The sequence below is a fragment of the Stereum hirsutum genome, assembly GCF_000264905.1.
Source record: "Stereum hirsutum FP-91666 SS1 unplaced genomic scaffold STEHIscaffold_1, whole genome shotgun sequence".
Lineage (NCBI taxonomy): Eukaryota > Fungi > Basidiomycota > Agaricomycetes > Russulales > Stereaceae > Stereum > Stereum hirsutum.
The window spans coordinates 532,047-550,345 of record NW_006763131.1 but is presented as its reverse complement, the minus strand read 5'-3'; the positions used below and the strand labels follow the sequence as shown (position 1 = coordinate 550,345).

At 51.6% G+C, this 18,299-nt stretch overlaps 6 protein-coding genes across 6 annotated transcripts; 3 read left to right on the top strand and 3 right to left on the bottom strand.

The window, feature by feature from the left end:
* Window positions 1-404: 404 nt before the first annotated feature.
* STEHIDRAFT_70268 (terpenoid synthase) lies at window positions 405-1,774 on the bottom strand. The gene is made up of 4 exons (XM_007298054.1): window positions 1,563-1,774; window positions 1,241-1,411; window positions 898-1,183; window positions 405-793 (listed from the first exon to the last, which is right to left on the bottom strand). Exons 1-4 carry the CDS (start codon window positions 1,733-1,735, stop codon window positions 452-454), a joined length of 972 nt encoding a protein of 323 aa, XP_007298116.1. The 5' UTR covers window positions 1,736-1,774; the 3' UTR covers window positions 405-451.
* Window positions 1,775-3,287: 1,513 nt separating this feature from the next.
* On the bottom strand, window positions 3,288-5,365 carry STEHIDRAFT_46201 (homoserine O-acetyltransferase; the record flags this gene model as incomplete). The annotated part of the gene is made up of 3 exons (XM_007297909.1): window positions 3,288-4,335; window positions 4,936-5,109; window positions 5,172-5,365. 3 exons carry the CDS (start codon window positions 5,363-5,365, stop codon window positions 3,288-3,290), a joined length of 1,416 nt encoding a protein of 471 aa, XP_007297971.1.
* Window positions 5,366-7,185: 1,820 nt separating this feature from the next.
* STEHIDRAFT_70267 (CoA-dependent acyltransferase) lies at window positions 7,186-9,569 on the top strand. The gene is made up of 4 exons (XM_007298053.1): window positions 7,186-7,557; window positions 7,634-8,240; window positions 8,292-8,312; window positions 8,366-9,569. The coding sequence occupies exons 1-4, from the start codon at window positions 7,397-7,399 to the stop codon at window positions 9,113-9,115; spliced, it is 1,539 nt and encodes a 512-aa protein (XP_007298115.1). The 5' UTR covers window positions 7,186-7,396; the 3' UTR covers window positions 9,116-9,569.
* A 319-nt stretch (window positions 9,570-9,888) lies between these two features.
* Window positions 9,889-12,079, top strand: STEHIDRAFT_151208 (uncharacterized protein; the record flags this gene model as incomplete). Its single annotated transcript, XM_007298429.1, has 5 exons — window positions 9,889-10,065; window positions 10,117-10,303; window positions 10,516-10,875; window positions 10,942-11,045; window positions 11,105-12,079. 5 exons carry the CDS (start codon window positions 9,889-9,891, stop codon window positions 12,077-12,079), a joined length of 1,803 nt encoding a protein of 600 aa, XP_007298491.1.
* Window positions 12,080-12,546: 467 nt separating this feature from the next.
* On the bottom strand, window positions 12,547-14,217 carry STEHIDRAFT_164287 (uncharacterized protein; the record flags this gene model as incomplete). The annotated part of the gene is made up of 1 exon (XM_007298428.1): window positions 12,547-14,217. The coding sequence occupies one exon, from the start codon at window positions 14,215-14,217 to the stop codon at window positions 12,580-12,582; it is 1,638 nt and encodes a 545-aa protein (XP_007298490.1). The 3' UTR covers window positions 12,547-12,579.
* Window positions 14,218-14,518: 301 nt separating this feature from the next.
* STEHIDRAFT_88506 (Pkinase-domain-containing protein) lies at window positions 14,519-17,928 on the top strand. The gene is made up of 9 exons (XM_007298160.1): window positions 14,519-14,673; window positions 15,180-15,533; window positions 15,934-16,067; window positions 16,125-16,184; window positions 16,250-16,315; window positions 16,374-16,496; window positions 16,577-16,707; window positions 16,817-16,893; window positions 16,965-17,928. Exons 1-9 carry the CDS (start codon window positions 14,560-14,562, stop codon window positions 17,754-17,756), a joined length of 1,851 nt encoding a protein of 616 aa, XP_007298222.1. The 5' UTR covers window positions 14,519-14,559; the 3' UTR covers window positions 17,757-17,928.
* Window positions 17,929-18,299: the final 371 nt, after the last annotated feature.

Genomic DNA, 18,299 nt, shown 5'->3' with positions numbered 1-18,299 from the left:
TGAAAATGTTGGTGCGACAGGACTCTGCTCGACATGGCGCCACCGTAGCATAAGAAAATGCGCCATGGCTTCGGTTGGCCTGCCACACCCGCGAACGCCCGCGATGCCAAGGAAGCGCTCGGATGTGGCTGACATACAATCCTTCAAACCAACTTCAACCTTCACGACCTTTTCATTGAAGTGACAGCTCGAGCTCAGTATAACGACTCAATTGGAACTCATCGCACAGGGATAGACGAACCATCGCGAATTGCGACCTTCAGCAGCACTTCAGCGCTCAGCATCGAAAGGTCTCGATGTTCGATCGTAGTACAGGTAGTAGGCAAGGTAGTATATACAACATATAAATCGTACGGCTGTACATGTCCCATAATATTCTACAACACTGATACATCCCTCCAGACTGGATATCCAGAAACCCACGAACTGTCCATAATTCATGTCCACGCAATCAGGCTCGCAGCTTGGGCACAGGGCCCACCCACTTCGTCTTCTCCATGATTTCCAACCCTTCTCCCCCAAAATACCGTCCGCACTCAAAACTCCATCTCGCATTGGCCCAGACCCAATTCGCCAAACCCTCAATATATTTAGCCACCTGCGAATCGACCGGCTCGCCAAACTTGGGCACCTTGTCGTACTTCTCGATGAACTCCTTCTCGAGCTCCTTGTGACGTTTCTCCACCCAATCAATCGCCCCGTTGACGTCCAAGTCGTAAATATCCATCACGACCGTGATGATATTGTCTTCGGTGCGGCCACGTGCTTGTTCCCGGCGATAGGAGAACACGTCCTGAGATGAGATGAACGCCGTTCTACGATCAACGACAGGTTCTTCGACGTGATGGGCGCCGAGAGACAGGGCGGCGGAAAGTAAGAATGATTGACACTACTCACATTCGCCATGACACTAATATCCTGTATTGTCACGATCAGGTCTCGGACGTACGGATGGTAGAAGGCCTCGTCGGGTAGGGCGATTTCAAGCTCCATGAGTGCGAATACCAGGGCACAGCCCGCACTGTCCCTCCGCGTCTTCAGGAATGAACTGATACTGCTATGGGCAGACGACGTCTTGCGAGCATCGGATTCAAGAGCCATTGCGACCATACAATCCTTCACGCCGGAGACGAACCGTCTTTGGCAGAGCGGGCTTGCGACCTCGATGGTTCGCTCCCAGAATCTAGACCAGGAAAGGTAAGAGTTATTAGGGATAATCAAGAAGGCGCTTCATACTCACTGACGAGTCATCTCTCCCACGACCCACTCTCCAGGAGGCCGAGGGGTGTGTGGGTTCTTCAGAGCGCTGAGGATGATCCGCATCCTATCCTTGACAACATCATCACTCTCGTAATCCAGAATGTCGTCCACGACGAAAAGCAGAGTGTTAACATCGCCACAGCAGCGCAACCTCTCTGAATATGATGTGAGTTGTGTCATTATCTACCCTCAGCATCGAGGTAATTCTTACGTTTATCGGTCACAGGCAAGCCCCAGGCCACGAACAGCACTAATCCAGCGCGAGGTGCTTCAGCATCATGAGGCTGAGGATATATTCATACGCCGACTTACTCCCGTCACATCCCTCGATGCTATCCTCGTTCTCCTTGTAGAAATCTTCAAAAGACCTAAACCACGCCAAGGACTCTGCCTTCGCCTCCTCATAATGCGGGTTCCGACTTGTCTTCCAACGCCAACCGTCGAAGATATCGGGAATACGATACGGTATCGTCATGGGCACGTCGAGCTCGAGGTTCGGCTCTGTCTCCACGAGCTGAATATGATCACGTCAAAACATGTTCGTTCAAGCAGCGCACCGAATGTCATATCGTGCGAGGCGTTAACGAAGACTGACCTCAGGCTGCAAGGAGGCATATCCTGCGGATGTGATGACGGCCTGCGTGGTAGGCTGTACTGCGATCATCGTGGTAGGAGTAGGGAGGCCGAAAGGTAAGGGATTGTTGGGGGTGAGGATACCTCATTCCTCGTTTCCGGTCCTTTTCTTTTATCGACGATGGACCACATTTGTAATTACCGCCACGAGATTGAGCGAGGCGCGGATGATGTCCACCTCAATCCCTGCTAACTTATGCGGAATGACTGTGTGTGCTTACCGGCTCTCTATTGCATGCCGCCGACAGTCGTACGACCATCAGCCACCAAACTAGAACCTCTGCACCCACTGGTTCCTATCGTCAGACAAATCGGTATTCGTGTTCATGAACTTCCGTATGGCTGTGATCCTAGTGGGGTGATACTGTCTTCTACCTGAATATCAAAGCGCCTGTGATCCTCGGCGTAGGTTTCCTTCTGGTCACCGGTATCCAGGTTCGAGGCTCGTATGCAGCTTACTCAGGTGTAGTTCGTGAGCGGAGCTCTTTAACGTCCACACTGCTCCACCGCTCGGCCCTTCACAAAGGGGTTTGCAACCACCACTAGGAGATAGCGGGCGTAAGAGCCATCGATATGTGCGGACCATGGTACGCTAGCCCCCATAAGTCGTTTCTTTATCGGATCTATGCTCGAGTTGTGTTTTGGAGGCGTACTATGGCGCCTGTTAATACATAACAATCACCACTATTTGCCCAATCGCACTACGGTATGATTCTTTCTCTTACGACAGGATCTCCAAAACAGATCGTTCCTGTCCTATCTCCTGCAAGCTCTAAGTCCTCGGAGGACCCTGCGCCTGACGTATCTAGCCTTCTTCACCCAACTGCAACCTACTTCCATCCCCGTGGCCCAATCACCGGACTGATAATGAGCTCTTAAACACCTTCTCGCGCGCCGCTCACGACTGGCGGCCGGGATTTCAATGGATCCTGAGAGCTAAAGGGGTTGTTAACCGCTATGGTCCAGGATGTTTTGGGCTACGGGGGAGCTTACTTCTGAGCATTACTAGTGTCATAAAGTCTGAAAACGGTGTCGGTTCCGCTCAAAGCAAACCGACCGCACAACCTGAATGAAGGTAGACCAACGATTCGGACCGTTATCACCTCGAGCGTCCGATTTACGGCTAGGAACGCGCAGCCATTACATATCCTGCTATAGAAAGTAGTTACCAGTCTAGTTCAAGAGCATATACATGTACATTAGTTGGATAACGCTACACTGTGAGTATTACAAGGGATGTTGAATCCAAGAGTCCGCCTTTACTACCAGGACAGGCTCTATAAATGTTCGAGCATTACGCCACATCCACCATCTCTGCGATCATCAAGAGAAAACACCAAAAAAACATGAGCAAAGCGCAGACTCTAACCTTGGCACTACCGGACCCCCAAATTCTACCACGCTGCAATATCCGCCTCCGCCTCTCCAAACATGCTCGTCTTCTTCACATCGAAGCCTTCCTCTGGGACTACCTCCAGCTCCTCCCCACGCTCCCCTACATAGTACTCCTTGAACTCCCTCCTCAGGAACTCCATCAAATGCCTGTTGATCCTCTCAAACTCCAACAAGAACCCGTCGTGCCCGTCCGGAGAAGGAATGATAATGAGCTCAGCGTCCGGAATTCCTGATGCGATTTCGATTTGTTCCGTCGTAGTGAACAAACCATCAGTCTGGATGCCGATAACAAGCGCACGAGGCGGCAGACGAGCGAGAACCTTCGCAAGGGCGTCAGATTCGGATTTCGCAACGGAGGAGGGCGACGTGGTGGTCGAGTCCGTTGGAAGTACACGACCGCGCGCGAGGTCGTGCGTGTCCATTTTGCGGGTGATATGGATATAACAATTCGCGTCGAATCGGGCCGTGAATTTGTCGCCCTGATAACGCAGGTAACCCTGAGCGGAGAAAATCGGAGGTGGGGAAGCGGGGGTACGAGGTGGTGAAGACGCAGATCCCTCCGAGATCGAACCGGCGGCGCGCGATGAAGGGCGTGGCTTCGAGTTCCTGAGCCCATCGTTATGCGCCTGCCGCGCATCGTCTGGCGAGAGCACAGGACTCCTCGGAGGAGTAATCAGTTCCGCCGACGCTGACGCCCCCATCGTCCTATTCACCTGCGCATTCCTACCGAATCGACTCTCGAACGAGTCTCGAGACCGATACGTGAGCAGTGCGGCCATGCGTGCGGCGGCGAGTCCAGAGGCGGGTTGTGATGAGTAGTAGCCGTCTTCGTATATCGGGTCGCTGTAGATGCTTTGGCGCTGGGCTTCGCCCCAGCTGATGCACCAGGCGGAGTGGCGGGCGGAGGTGGCGATGGGGACGACGTGGCGGATGTAGCCTGGGGGTGTGCAGAGGGGCCATTCGAGGACGGCCATGCCGCCCATGGAGCCACCGACTACGACAGCCACGGATTTTACGCCGAGATGGTCGAGGACATGTTTGTGTAGGCTAACAGGGAGGTGCAAGTCAGTTTTATGAATAAAGTTTTCGTGACCGCCAAACAAGATGGAATTAGGTCGCAATAGACATGATGAGGCGATCCTAACACCGTAAAGGGAATACGGCTTCTCCGAATGGTTGCGCGGTGTTAGGCAAAAAGACGCTGTTTGCGTGTATAATGTCGGGTTTAAATACAGGCAGGTTCCAAAGCGCCGAACGAAACATCCGTACGTTTCCGAGTTGGGAATAAGATCGCCGCGTCCGGAAGTATAGGGGATAAGAAAGGACACAGGGTACATGTTTACACCCGAACAACGTCTCCAAACAACATGCACGTTGAAACATGCAGATACGTCAAAGAGCAGACCAGGCTTGTCTGAATGCCAATAAGCAGTCTATTACTGTGAGCAGCTCAAGCTCAACGATATTGGTGCCACAATGGCCCACGACCAATAGCGAACCCATGCAGTTGTGGACGCACATTCCGTACCTCACAGGACCGAGCATCCCAAGTATTTGAATGGTGGTCATGATACGCATGACACACCCCAATGCTCCAGAACGAAAGAAACATAGACGAAGAATAGAAGACATGTTCAAGTCACGTACCGTACGTCGTCCCGAATAGTGGTTCCTGGAAACTCTGGACCGTACAGCTCGCCGGTTTCTGGGTTTGTAGTGATAGGAGAGGCGGTTCCATAGGGTGAACCGAGCACGTTGGCGCAAAAGATGAAGTAGCGACTGGGATCGAAGGCCTTCCCTCGTCCCATGAGAGGTCCCCACCTGTGAATACAATGGCTAACGTCAGAATTTTGTATCATTGGGAGTATGGAACGTACACGCACCAATCCTCAACATCAGCACTACCAGTGAACGCATGACATATGATCATAGCATTATCCCTCTTCTCGTTCAACTTGCCCCATGTTTTGTATGCGACCGGAACCTGCTTCAAGACATGGCCGCATTCGAGTTCGAATGACGGAACGGTATGGATGGTCTGCTCTATGAGAGATGAAAAAGCTGCGGTTGGAGCCATTAGATATGATAGATATTCGACTGGGATTCGAACTGAAAACCGAGCAATGCAAGTGGGCGAGTTATAACGAAGATTGGTGCAAGATTGGTGGGTATAGACCGGGTCAAAAGAGGATGGATGCCGGCAAGTTTTGGGCCACTTCTAGGAATGAAAGAAAAACACAGAGAACTACCAGCAAATAAACCGTGTTAGAGGACAACAGAAGAAGCGTTCAGAGCAAGTTTAGAGACGATGGGGAAGAGTTTAGACCGAGTCAAAAGTACGACCGGCGATCACACGGAATTTCCCGGCCCTGTGCGCTACTATATGTGTGGCGCCGAGTGTGGCGAACGTTCTCCTGTCCCGAACGCTCACGACTGAGGCCCACCTTCTCATCTAAGCCATTCTTTTTGTTTTTCCCTGGGACGATGGATCGCTATCCATGGTGGATGGAGCAATAAGCTTCTCACTGACCTTTCCGATGCTCGCCGTCGACCTTTCGACATTCCGGAACCCCCGAACTCCCTTTCCCAAAAATACTTTTGCATACACGCTTTCCCGGATTTCTCCCCGTCTCGCAATTCTGGTGGAGCGCGGATACACGGGGATATACCCTGTTAAATTATTGGTACATCTCTCGGTCTTCACCTGGTGCATATTGGATCAGCAACGGCGGTCGTGCTGAAGAGATCTTAGTGAAATCTGCCCTGGCGCGATCTGCTGCCTATCCCCCCACCATTTGACTCGGAAGGACCGCATAGGCCTACGTATATTATCGTGCATTCAGGATGCGGATACCATAAACCTTCCACTTCAGGCCAATACCTCACAATCTCAAAGGCCGTCACGACGTGCTAGTTCAAAACGCTAACTTCTTTCCTTTTCCCGAGATGCTACTGATTAGTCTCCCACAGTCAGACCTAAGGAGGGGAAGACAGTCGTTCCCCTTAGATAATTACTGATCGCCTTCTTGCACCATATATAGGATGCATTTGCCTGGACGCACTCCCAGAATGATTGGGAAGCTCGATTGAGACGTCCTCCATGTCCGTCGCCTTTGACAGTCTGTGGGCTTCTGTGGCCCATTATTTTGTCGAACTATAATGGGACGGTACTTCTGTTCTCACCGTGTTCGCTGATATTCCTTAGATATGGCACCTTACTAACAGCACTTTCTGTGCCACGCCATGCAGACGACCTCGGTATGCCCCTCGACTCAGGGTGTACTTACTCTTTCCTTGACCATGTCGACACCGCTCTCATCAGTGACATTTCTCCTCCATAGATGTCGCAAATATGTCGCATCGTAGAGCCTTTTCTGCACAGTTAACCGTCGAATGAACATTGAAACACGCACTATGGACCTCTCCGCTTCACTTTTCGGCAACTCATCGAGATGGTGGAGTTGCGCACCACGGGGTCAAGGGGTCACGGTGGTATACTTTGCCTGCGGCCTCATGGATTCAGAGCTACTGATCCTGGAAGAAAGGTCCGGCATAACGTCTTCACTGGAAATCCGAAGACACAGAAATCTTGCTTGCGGCGGTGACGAGCCTGCTGCCTGAAGGATAATCTTTGCTTGACCTTTTCAAAGTTTGCTCAGTCACGGCCGATGGCTCCTGATGGCCATCAGTGTTGCTCCAAGTGATGTTTGATTGTCCAGTTACTTCTACTGCACCGATGCATCCTTACTCGATGGTCCCTCTTCACTCGATGTTCACAATTAATCCTGAGGATTCCTTGGAATTTGATCGTACTTACGCCACTGTGGCACAGTATTTCATCCCCATAACCAATTATGCTGCGTTAATCTTTCTTCCGTACCAACGTTGGCTCCGTCTCCCATCTCCAGCTTCGACACCTACTTATCCCTGTAACATGATACATACCGGCAAATACTATGTAACTCATCTGCCCATCTGGGACACATCTTTGTGTCAGGCTCGTGCTCGTCAGTTGACGAAGACTAAGATCCGCCCGAAAAGCGGTACCAAATAAGAACGGATTCAACTCCAATACTCACCCCGCTCTCTATTGCTACCCCACACTCCGATGCTCCTGTCTTCCTACCGCCGTATCCTTCTCGGCCGTAGGCTCTACTACAACTCTGGGTTTCATACTTCTTCAGTCTGGCATGCGTCCAGAAAGGTCTTGCAGAAGTTTAAGCTGGCAGACATCGGAGAGGGAATAACAGAATGTGAGGTCATCAAATGGTGAGTGACTTCAGTCTCTCCATCATCTTCCGTCAAACTCATTATTGGTTTGCGTTGTGTCATTGTCTTTGTTCAGGAACGTGAAGCCTAAGGGCTCTGTCACCATGTTCGATCCGCTCTGTGAAGTTCAGAGCGACAAGGCGAGCGTCGAGATCACGAGTCCGTTCGACGGCGTGGTGAAGCAGATCCTCGTCGACGAAGGCGAAGTCGCGAAAGTCGGCTCTGACCTCTGTATCATCGAGGTTGATGAGGAAACGCTCGAAGGTGTTGACCCAGCTCAAGTTGAACCCGTTAGCAATCCACAACCTCACCAAGAGCAGGAAGCCACCCAATCTGAAGTGGATTCGTTTGCCAATACTCAATCCTCTGCAACGCCTCCTCTACCCTCAGTTTCTGAATCACGACAGCCGCATCCGTTGGATCCAAACAAACCACCATCGACGACGAGTCAGGATAACGTACTGGCGCTTCCGGCGGTCAGACATCTTGCGAGGCAGAGCGGGGTAGATTTGACGCTGCTTGCTCCGGGGAGTGGAAAGAACGGAAGGATAGAGAAGGTTGATGTGGAGAGATATCTCGCTGCTGAAAAGCAGAGTCCAGAGAATAAGACTGCTGCCCTCGAGGAAGATGTTGTTGTTGAACTGGGACGGACGAGGTACGGGATGTGGAAGGCGATGACCAAGGTACGTTTGGGACACATTCTCTCTCCAGCTCTACTCTAATATCGGTTACAGAGTTTAGAGATTCCACATTTCGGGTGAGTCGTCTCTGTTCACATCTCGTAATGCTATTGTACTGACATTGCTTCAGCTACTCGACGTACCTCGACCTGACCGCACTTCACCACCTCCTACCGACACTAAACGCCCACATACCCACCCACTTCCTCCCTTCGCCACCCACAACACCCGTAATGGTCTCGCCCACCTCCATCTACACTCCTCCCTCACCTCCACCCGTCCCCGACTCAGGCAAATACACCAAACTCACCTACCTCCCCATCCTCCTCAAGACCCTCTCCAGAGCAATGCTCGAATGGCCCCTTTTCCGCTCCTCCATCACACCCTCCTCTGACCCCTCCGCCAAACCCACACTCACCATCCGCCCCAACTCCGACATCAGTATCGCACTCTCAACACCCACAGGTCTCTACATCCCCACGCTCCAACGTGCCAACACGCATTCTATTTGCTCACTCGCCTCCTCACTCAAACATATTTCCCACCTCGGCCGTCAAACTCCCTCCGCCCTCACACCGAATGAGATGCCCAAACGCGGCGGAACAGTCACGGTGTCCAACGTCGGAGCCATCGGAGCAGGTGAATTCGCCATGCCGGTGCTAGTTCCCGGGACAGGTGTGGCGATCGTTGCTATTGGAAGGGCAAAGTGGGTTTGGGACGTGGAGAGAGGTGATAGGAAGGGTGAGAGGAGATTAAAAGTTGGGGTGAGTTGGAGTGCGGATCATAGGGTCGTTGAGGGAGCTGAGTTGGCGGCGTTCGTGGAGTGTTGGAGGTCGTATGTCGAGCAGCCGGAGAGGTTGATTGGAGAAGGAATCTGAAGCTGAGGAATATGCAGGAGGTCAAGGAAGGCTTCGTGTCCGCCTTGTCCGAGCTAATCTGCCAAATTACTGCTTATGGGATACCCCAGATGCTTCTTTCGGAGGAACGGTATGGGACGGCCGTTGTCGCGGGGACTAGGAGCGCGTAGGACGCAAACGTGAGGACCTGCGTGTGATATTATTTCTTGTCGGTCGCGTTTCCGACGTGTACAATTAGGGCAGCTCAATCTTAAACGCGAGCCGCGAGCCGACCCCAGCTCGCAGCTCGAGGTTCTCTTGCGTTAAGCGGGTGGGTGCGGTATGCGGCTGAGAGATCCCGATCGGCAGGCGCACCGCCTGCCTTTCCGTTCTGGTGTGCTCTGCCTGGATTGGGAGATTCTTTGGACACTCACATATTGTCCTGCATAAATGAAAACATCCTTTTGTCAGAATTTGTGTAATATCTAGTCTTGGCCCCATCTGAACGCCTGTCTTCGGATTCGGTTTGACCACCCTCGAAGTTTGTGGAACTGGTAACTAGTTTAGCTGAAGACAAGCTTCCGGAAAGCTTGCCGGAAAGGCCGTAAAGACGAGTCTCTTGCTCCGCTCAAGGAATCGTAACACTAAGCCTGCAGGCCACGACCTGCGACTACATGATCATGAACAGAGGACCAGGCTTGGACCAGGTCTGTGGCGGGGCGGTTGCCGACTCGCGTTGAACTTGACGAGCACGACCATACCCTCGACATCACCCACCTCCGTCTTAAGTATACAAGCTTGCACGCCGCATCGTCATGCCCGCCTATTCGCTTTTCATCTTCGAAGATGACCTCAAGCGCACCAGGTTTCTGTCACATCAACACTTGTCCTGTTCCTCGACAGACACCGCCGCCGTTTTCCTTCGGAATAGTCAACGTGTTATTCCAGCTCGGACACGGTCGCAGGCCGGTATTTGGGAGTTTTACCAAATGGTGCGCCACGACCATATATTAAATTTTCGATTCTTCTTATAATGTTTGTAGACGGACCCCGATGCCCCCATCGTGCCGAAAGCAGAGGCCTGGAAATTCGTCAATGATCATTTCAAACAAATCCCGAGTAGTTTTTTCGATCAGTCGGACGACTATTTCCTGCTTGCTCACAGCGAGAATGTGGAAGATATAATTCTCGGAGAGAGTGCTGTCAGTACTATGGTTTGTGCCATCTTTGGTAAGCTTTGTCCACTTCAATTGCGCCCCTGATCGCATGAATGACGGTGTCCTAGTCCATGATCCCCCGCCGGCCTCGCCTGATCCAATACAACCTTTTTCTGAGATACATCAACCACAAAGACTCGATGCCATATCTGAGAAACTACACGCACTCGGCATGTAATGCATTCGCTAGTTCGCTCCTTTTGTGCTGATTCTATGGGGACGCAGGGCGCAATGATGTGGTCAACAAGGCCAAGACACGCAAGGCTCCTTCGACGAGTACACAGGCGCACGAGATGCGGCGCCAGCAAACGTCCAGGAACGTTGATGCTCTCTATAATGGGAGACCGATCTCTCTTTCGCCGACCCCTATCTTAATCTACCACCCTGTCTTCTCCCAATTCGCCCGCGACATGTCGGACACCTCCGCGCTTACCCAGGAAGAGGTGGAGACCGCTTACGACTTCATAGCCATATCGTCTGAATTCTACGAGAATGAAGTCGAGCGTCAGGAGAAGTTGGAAGAAGTTGTGGCGTCGATATTTTTCGGTTGCGGAGTCATCTCTCAGGAAACGACCTTTCCTGTAGGTACGTCATCTGTCAAGCCTGACGGTCATGCCTTCACGGTCTGCCTCAATCATAGACTTGCTAAAGCCTTGCGTCTTATCATGGAATACAGGACTGAGGTTGGAGAGGGCAGATGCGATCCTTTGTGGCAGGCAGGATGCGCATTCAGGGCATTGGTTTCAACAGACAAGGTGCATCTCTTTCTTTCTTTCTTTCGAGTCCTTGGTAACTCATGACCGTGCATGGCCAGTACGCTTCCATTCGCGCCGTCTCTTGCTGCCCAGCGTTCCTCCTCGCTATCGCCGGACCATACTTCGTCATTGAGGGAGCAATCCTCGCAGACCGATTCATGGCGCAGCACCTGACCGACTTTATCTACCTTGGCGCTAGCGACTTGCATGGCAACCTCGACAACTCTATCGTTCGTGTCGCGTGCATCTTTCGCGCTCTGCGGAAAGCACTGCTATCTCTTGAGAAGTACTATAGGGACCTTCCCGCTCCAGAAACAAAGCCAGCCGGTTCATCACAGCCCTCTTCTTCCCGTGCGTCGATGCGAAACCAGTCCCTCGTCCCCTCGACCTCAACATCACGACAAGAAATGTCCTTCGGCTTCGTTATGCCGTCCTTTTTTGGCCCAGCTTTCACAGAGTTCAAGATGGATGGAAGGACATATAAGCTCATGTATACGGCGCGTCTCCTCCCTGAATATACCAGCAAGGCGATTTTCAAGGCGACTTGCATCGATGACACCGAAGTTCACCACCCCGTCGCCGTCAAGTTTGCGCGCACATACTCGAAAGAGGCGCACGAGTGCCTTGCGAATCGGGTGAGGCCCCTCGCACCCAAGCTGTGGTATTGCCAGTGTATTCCTGAACTCGGAGATTGGTGGGCGATTGTGATGGATTATGTTGAAGAGTGCTCCATGGAGACGAGGAAGGTGGATAGAGAACAAGTGAAGAGAGACGTGCGGGACGCTGTGGATGCGCTGAACGGTAAAAACCTTGTGCATGGTGACATTCGACGGGCGAATATTTTGATCATGGAGGACAAGGCCATGGTTGTGGACTTTGACTGGGCGGGAACGGAGGGCCAGGTGACGTACCCGGCGAGCAGGAACAAGGAGATCAAGTGGCCGGAGGATGCTACTGTCCTGGGATCGATCATGCATGAGCATGACCTTGATATGTTGAAGAAATTTGAGGACGAGATGGACAGCGAGCAGTAGAGATGTTGGCCAGGTGTTCCATAAATGTCTCTTCCATCTCGTTCCTTCTCGCGTATGGCTTGCTATTGATTTTTTCTTGCCCTTTGTGCCTCGTCATGAGCGGCCGGAGAGGTTGATTGGGGAAGGAATCTGAACTTCTGAGGAATATGTGGGAGGTCAAGGAAGGCTTCGCGTCCGCCTTGTCCGAGCCTAATTTGGAGTATACTTATAGGATACCCCAGAGACTTCTTTCGGAGGGATGGTACGGGACGGGTGTTGTCGCGGGACTAGTGTTGTCGCGAGACTAGGAGCGCGTAGGACACGAACGTGAAACACTGTAATTATTGTATATCATGTCTTGTCGGTCAAATTTCCGACGTGTAAAAAATCCAGTGTCGTTCTCAATCCTCTCGATGTAAGTATATACATGCATTGCAATACCCAAGGATTAATGCGAATACCGACGAGACCGACTGCCGCACAGATATATACTGACCACCAGGTCCGGACTGGATAGCCTCTCATTCTTCTGAATCTGAATCGTTTGGGCCCGTTATATCGTACCGCTCCGTGATCCCACTATCCGGCAGCTTATTCACCACATCTTGTATAGAATCCTTCTCGAGGCGTATTGTGAACATCTGAAGTCGTTGACCCCCACATGCCTCTCGATCCCGGAGCGCATCCACAATGTCATTTAGCATGTTCCTAATGATGTCGTCATGTTCCTCCAGGGGCACCCGAAGTGCAAGGTGTTGAAGCGATGGAAAGGGGATTTTGCCACCTTGATAGCCAATAGCTCTGTCTTTCTGGACAAAGAGGGCAATAGTGTAGATGGCAAAGAATCCATCCAGCTGGAGATGAGTCAACTGAACTAGCTGGTCCAAAACTGGGAAGAGAGCCGATGGTTGATAAGGGAGGCTGCGGTTCTGGATGCACACGGTGAAGTGCTGTATGTGTCTGAACTCTAACAACTCGAGAAGGGGCATGATTTGCTGAATTACAGAGGAAGTGGGTGTTTTAGCCTGGTACATCCCATTCAGAAGTACAATGCCAGGCCCTGGCCGTGGGCCTTGCACCTGAGTGGCTGGATGTCTGGTTAACTCGGAACCTGGCTCGATGAATGAGTTGCATTGAATTAATAAGCGTCTCGTCCACTTGAGACGATCTATCGCACTATTGTCCTGAAGTAAAATACCGACAGGGAACAATGTCCTTCCTTGGCGTTGTCGGGCCTGGAGGAATAACTGTATTCCAGTGATATATTCTGGGATTATAAGGAATTGTAGGTTTATGCAGAGATCAGCGTGAAGCATGATCATAGAACCTAGATGTGCAACAGCCCTGAGCGGTCTACATTCGGCGAACGTGAGAACCTTCAGATGCTGAAGAGTGACGGTTTGGGCGGTTAATGTCGCATGATCGACATCATTCATGTAGCTGTGGAGAGTGAATACTTCCAGATTTGGAAAATGTCCGAGCAGGGCATGTATGTCGGCAAGAGAAGTTGGTGGAACAACCTTCACCAAGAATTCTGTCAGGTTGTCGAACGTCTGTACCTGCATGAATGGCGATATAACTCGAATGCGAGGGAGCTTGAGCCAGACCAGTCTCTTGGGAAGCTGTGATATAAACTGCTCGTTAAGTGTGCCATCGCTGACGTGCCACTCTGCGTGGTTTATCGGTAGGATATCATAATCAAACACCGAAAGTATATTTTCGGGGCTTGTCGAGAACGATTTAAGAAGGAGATCAAGCAACTGGCCGTCTTCTGCGCGGACGGTGACGTTCTGGATGCGATTCGCCCGGGATAAGATGCTACGGAAAGACGGTAGCAGCTTGGGAGCGTGCGTGTGGCAGATGAGAAGAGGCATATTCTGAGAATGCTCGAGCATGAACTCTGTAAGAGAGGTATGTCGAGAGCAAATGATCTCCGTCCACATTTGGGCGGACAAAAGAGCTATGTCGCGCCACCTCTTGCACACGTGAATGATGCTCAGCCAAGTCCAATCGCCCACGGCATCATTCGAGTGGCTTGGTCGGTGGAGTAAAAAAATCGTGAGCAAGATCTCGTTCGCGAGCATGGCGATAGGTCCTCGACGTTGTTGGATCACAGACTGTGCTGCAAAACGCTGAGTGTTGGGGGTGGAGGAAGCCATCCTGTCGACGTACTACCTTCGCTTGAACATAAGACTAGCCGTATTGATAAAAATTGACTCACCGTATTGTCAAAAATAACTCCCTAGGATGTAGTGCTAGAGATGATGGTGGTTGTAACGAAGGAGTGCTCGACCTTTTGCGTCGGAGTTTGATGCAGACAAACGAAAGAGGAAGGGATCAACCAGGCACCGAAGGCGCGTCATGCCTCGTGCCTGCTTTGATTTCGTAACTGAACCAAGGCGGGCTGTGCTTTGCTTCTCCTCCATCCGTCTATCATCTTCCGTATTTTTGGTCTTTTGTCTCACTGTTTTTATTGCTCATCAGACAGCCAGTCGTTGAAGATGAATCTGTCGGCAATCTCGAATGCGATGCTGCCTCAGCCAGCATCGTTCACAAAGAAGAAACAGTACGAGGTTAAAGATGTGCTCGGCACGGGGACTTTTGGTAAAGTCATGGTGCGTTTGTCTCTTTTCTAAATGTGGCAAGTATAGTGCGTGATGCAGAGAGGGTGTGCGAGGGAGATAAACACTAGCTCAGACAATGCTGGTGGGTGGCAATACACGGAGAGCGCGATCGCTTGCGTTTTATCAGTGAACTTGGACATCGAGCACTCGGTAGCTTTCACAGGAACAACACGAATTTCGACGAGTTTTTATGCCTTTGGAGTGCAGCCGTGCTGACCACGGAAGGAGAGGATAACTTCACTAGCCATCCATATGTTCCACCCTAGATATCCGCAGTGTGTGGAGATGTCGTGTACAAAGTGGTATCTTGCAGAACTCCACGACTCTCCTAAACTACAAGGGGTGGGACTGCTATCCCCTATTCTCACGAAGTCTGCGTCTCGACTTTGCGGGCAGAGGGACATCTCTTAAAGGCCTTCTTAGCCAGCGCATTGTAGACTCACGTCGTTCCGGGACAAGCACATCACTGTACTTAACATCCCTCTTTTTTCATACAGCGCGCAACATGGCATGTACCACCCGAACAAATCAATGTTGCCCTCCGTGGCGCAGCCGCATCATCCCTCGCGCCGCCGTCTTCATCCTCCTCCACGTCTTCCACGTCCCCGTCTCCGTCCACTTCGCCGACTTCTTCTCTTCATCGTCCTCCACTTTCGCCCTCTCTTTCCTCATCGTCTTCCACATCCTCGATCGGGTCTGCTGCGTCGAACAAGACGTCAAAGGCCGGTAAGGCTCAGGATATGACCAGAGAAGTTGCTTTGAAGGTCATCCCGAAGAAGAAGGTCAAGGGGAATGAGTCGAGCGTCTGGGGAGAGATGGAGGTATTGAAGGGTTTGGATCATCCAAATATCGTGAGTTTCCTCCATACTTTTTGCTCTCTGTTTCTTCGGAATTTGCATGCACGCAAGAGGGTGGGGTTGGTGTGCCAAGCTACGCAGTCGCTTGGCAACGCTTACCCTCGCGATAGCGTCCATTCCGTGTTCGTGTGCCCATGCAGTCTATGCCACGGTCGACTCTGCCCATCTGTTCTCACAACTCGAATCGCATCACGATATCCGGTAAGGCTATGCACAGACATAGGCCACACAGATGTCATTTCGCGACCTGAGAGCGTCTAGAAAAGACGTCATAGTCATGATTGGCATTGAGCATTTCAGGATGATGCTCCTCTGACAGGCTTCTCGTTCGAATGCAGTATTCGCGTTTCCCTTCCTGACTTCACTCCAACTCACCCCTCGATTTCCTTACCAGGTTAAGTTCTATGAATGGTTCGAGTCACGCACGAAGTACTATCTCTCGTTCGAACTTGCAACGGGTGGCGAACTATTCGAGCGGATCTGTCAGAGGGGCAAATTCACGGAGTCAGATGCGGTGGGAGTTGTTCGGTGCGTTACGCCCATGCCCGAGCCATGGAATAAAGTGCACTAACGTTGGAGATTTAGGAGCGTGTTGAATGGGGTGAAGTATCTACACGAGCATGATATAGTGCATCGCGATCTCAAGTATGTATCAAGTCCATTCACAGTTATTTCCTTGCGGACTCATCGTGCGCCATCGTATCCCACAGACCCGAGAACATCCTTTACCGCACCCGCGACAAAGACTCCGACATCGTTATCGCCGACTTCGGGATGTGAGTCTCGCCTGTCTTCATGATCCCCCTTGCTGAAAGGCTTACTTTTTGTCCACAGCGCAAAGCATCTACACTCTTCCGAAGAACAGCTCATGTCGCTGGCTGGCAGTTTCGGATACGTAGCACCAGAGGTGTTGAACAAGAAGGGGCATGGAAAGGCTGTGGATCTGTGGTCCACTGGGTACGTCTCACTTTCTCATCTGTTTTGCTATGTCACTCACTTGTTATTCAATTTGGATGCGATTGGAATTGGAATGCAAGAATCATCACCTACGTTCTCCTTTGCGGTTACTCACCGTTCCGGTCGGACGACGTCAAGCAGCTAGTGAAAGAGACAACGGAGGCGAAGATCAATTTCCATGAACGGTACTGGAAGAACGTTTCTGATGAGGGTACGCAGGCTTCTCACCACCCTGCTCTCTCTACTCCGCCCGCCGAAGCCGGATGTAGATGCTGACTTCCGTCGATCTGCGTGGCGGTGGCGCGGCGTTGCGCGAATAGCGAAAGACTTCATCAAGAAACTGCTCGATCCCGATCCGAACAAGAGGCCTACGGCAGCGGAGGCCCTCCAACATCCTGTACGAACCTCTACCCTATCCCCTATCATGCAAAATCTGTTTACTATTTACTGACATTAATCTCTTCGCAGTGGCTAACAACCCATGAAGCTTCAACAACGCACGATCTCTCCGGTCTGCGCGAAAACTTTAACCCACGTCAACACTGGAAATCCGCCATCGCCTCCGTACAGGCCATCCAGCGCTTCAGCATCAGCGCTCGCAATGCATCACGATCGAAGTCACCCGCTGCGAGGAGACCTCTGACGCCTGGTGGGAGGGACGAGTCGGACACGAGGAGTAGCGGGGGCTGGGCTGGGGCTGGTGGGGTTAGTGAGGACGAGGACGAGGGTGGGTGGAGGGATAGTAGAGAGAGTAAGGAAAGTAAAGGGAGTGAGAGCGTGAAGTCGGTGGATTATGCGAGAGGAGGGTTGGGAGGGGAGCATCCGGGGGAGAACGCGAATGTGAGGGTTACGGGACCGGATGGAGAGGGTGGGAGTGGAGAGCAGGTGAGGGAGGCGTGGGAGGCGAAGAAGTTGAAGAGAGAGGACGAGAATGAGGTGCAGAAGGTGGGGAAACCGATCCTGGAGGATGAGGTCGTGGGGAAGACGCCGACACAGGCTACTTTCAAGCCATCGGACATTGGTGTTTCTAGAGACTACGAGGAGGATGAGGAAGAAGAAGACTCCGAGGATGAGAGGAGGATGCCAGGATCATTTGATTTCGGAAGCGAGGATGAGAGGCCGGCCAGGCGGAAAAAGGCCGGGAAGAAGAGTGGACTACAGCACGAACATGTGAGTAGCCATGATGGCCGCGGTGGCGGGGCCAGTGCGGAGGCGGACGGTGTATTGGGTGGTCTGTTCAGGAAGATGCATCTCAGATAATATGGGAGTATTTGAACGGACCGATAGAGTGGGTGGGACTTTTCTTTAATAAGGTTTGCAGTTTGTTTGACATTTTTTTCGTGTGGAATTCACGCAGGAGGGGGAAAGCTGGTGTGCGCGATCAGACTTATCTTGATGTTGACGACCTTTTATGATTATGATTAAGAATCGTTATTCTTGTGACAGTGTGTAGTATAACCTAGTTGCATACTCACGGCTTGATCAGAGTATATAGTGCTAAACAGAAATCAATGTATGTATCCGGCCTCTTGTTGTTTGCCTTTTGCAGATTCACACAAGCAACAACTCGAGGTTTCGCTACCCAGAATCTAGGTAAATCTAAGTATTCTGGGCCGGCAGACTCAGGCTGGGGAGCGCTGTCTCCGCCAGCTGCGCTACAAAATGACCAAGTGCAGCCTGGGAGTAGCCCGCTTCAATAGTGCCATGTATTGCGCGGGAAGTAAAATTGGAGCAGGTCTTTTGTCTGAGTTTGAAACTCGCGATCGGGTTGCAGCTGCTGCGGTGGTCAGCCGTAGTCAGCCA

Bases quoted from the DNA above. Each gene is read 5' to 3' on its own strand.
- STEHIDRAFT_70268 (XM_007298054.1), bottom strand. From the start codon at position 1,735: ATGACGATACCGTATCGTATTCCCGATATCTTCGACGGTTGGCGTTGG. The intron at 1,412-1,562 runs GTATGAATATAT...ATATTCAGAGAG, and splicing joins TGTGACGGGAGTAAGTCGGC to GTTGCGCTGCTGTGGCGATG. The intron at 794-897 runs GTGAGTAGTGTC...ATCTCATCTCAG, and splicing joins ATATTAGTGTCATGGCGAAT to GACGTGTTCTCCTATCGCCG.
- STEHIDRAFT_70267 (XM_007298053.1), top strand. From the start codon at position 7,397: ATGCTCCTGTCTTCCTACCGCCGTATCCTTCTCGGCCGTAGGCTCTAC. The intron at 7,558-7,633 runs GTGAGTGACTTC...GTCTTTGTTCAG, and splicing joins GAATGTGAGGTCATCAAATG to GAACGTGAAGCCTAAGGGCT. The intron at 8,313-8,365 runs GGGTGAGTCGTC...TGACATTGCTTC, and splicing joins GTTTAGAGATTCCACATTTC to AGCTACTCGACGTACCTCGA.
- STEHIDRAFT_88506 (XM_007298160.1), top strand. From the start codon at position 14,560: ATGAATCTGTCGGCAATCTCGAATGCGATGCTGCCTCAGCCAGCATCG. The intron at 15,534-15,933 runs GTGAGTTTCCTC...TTTCCTTACCAG, and splicing joins GTTTGGATCATCCAAATATC to GTTAAGTTCTATGAATGGTT. The intron at 16,708-16,816 runs GTACGCAGGCTT...TTGCGCGAATAG, and splicing joins GAAGAACGTTTCTGATGAGG to CGAAAGACTTCATCAAGAAA.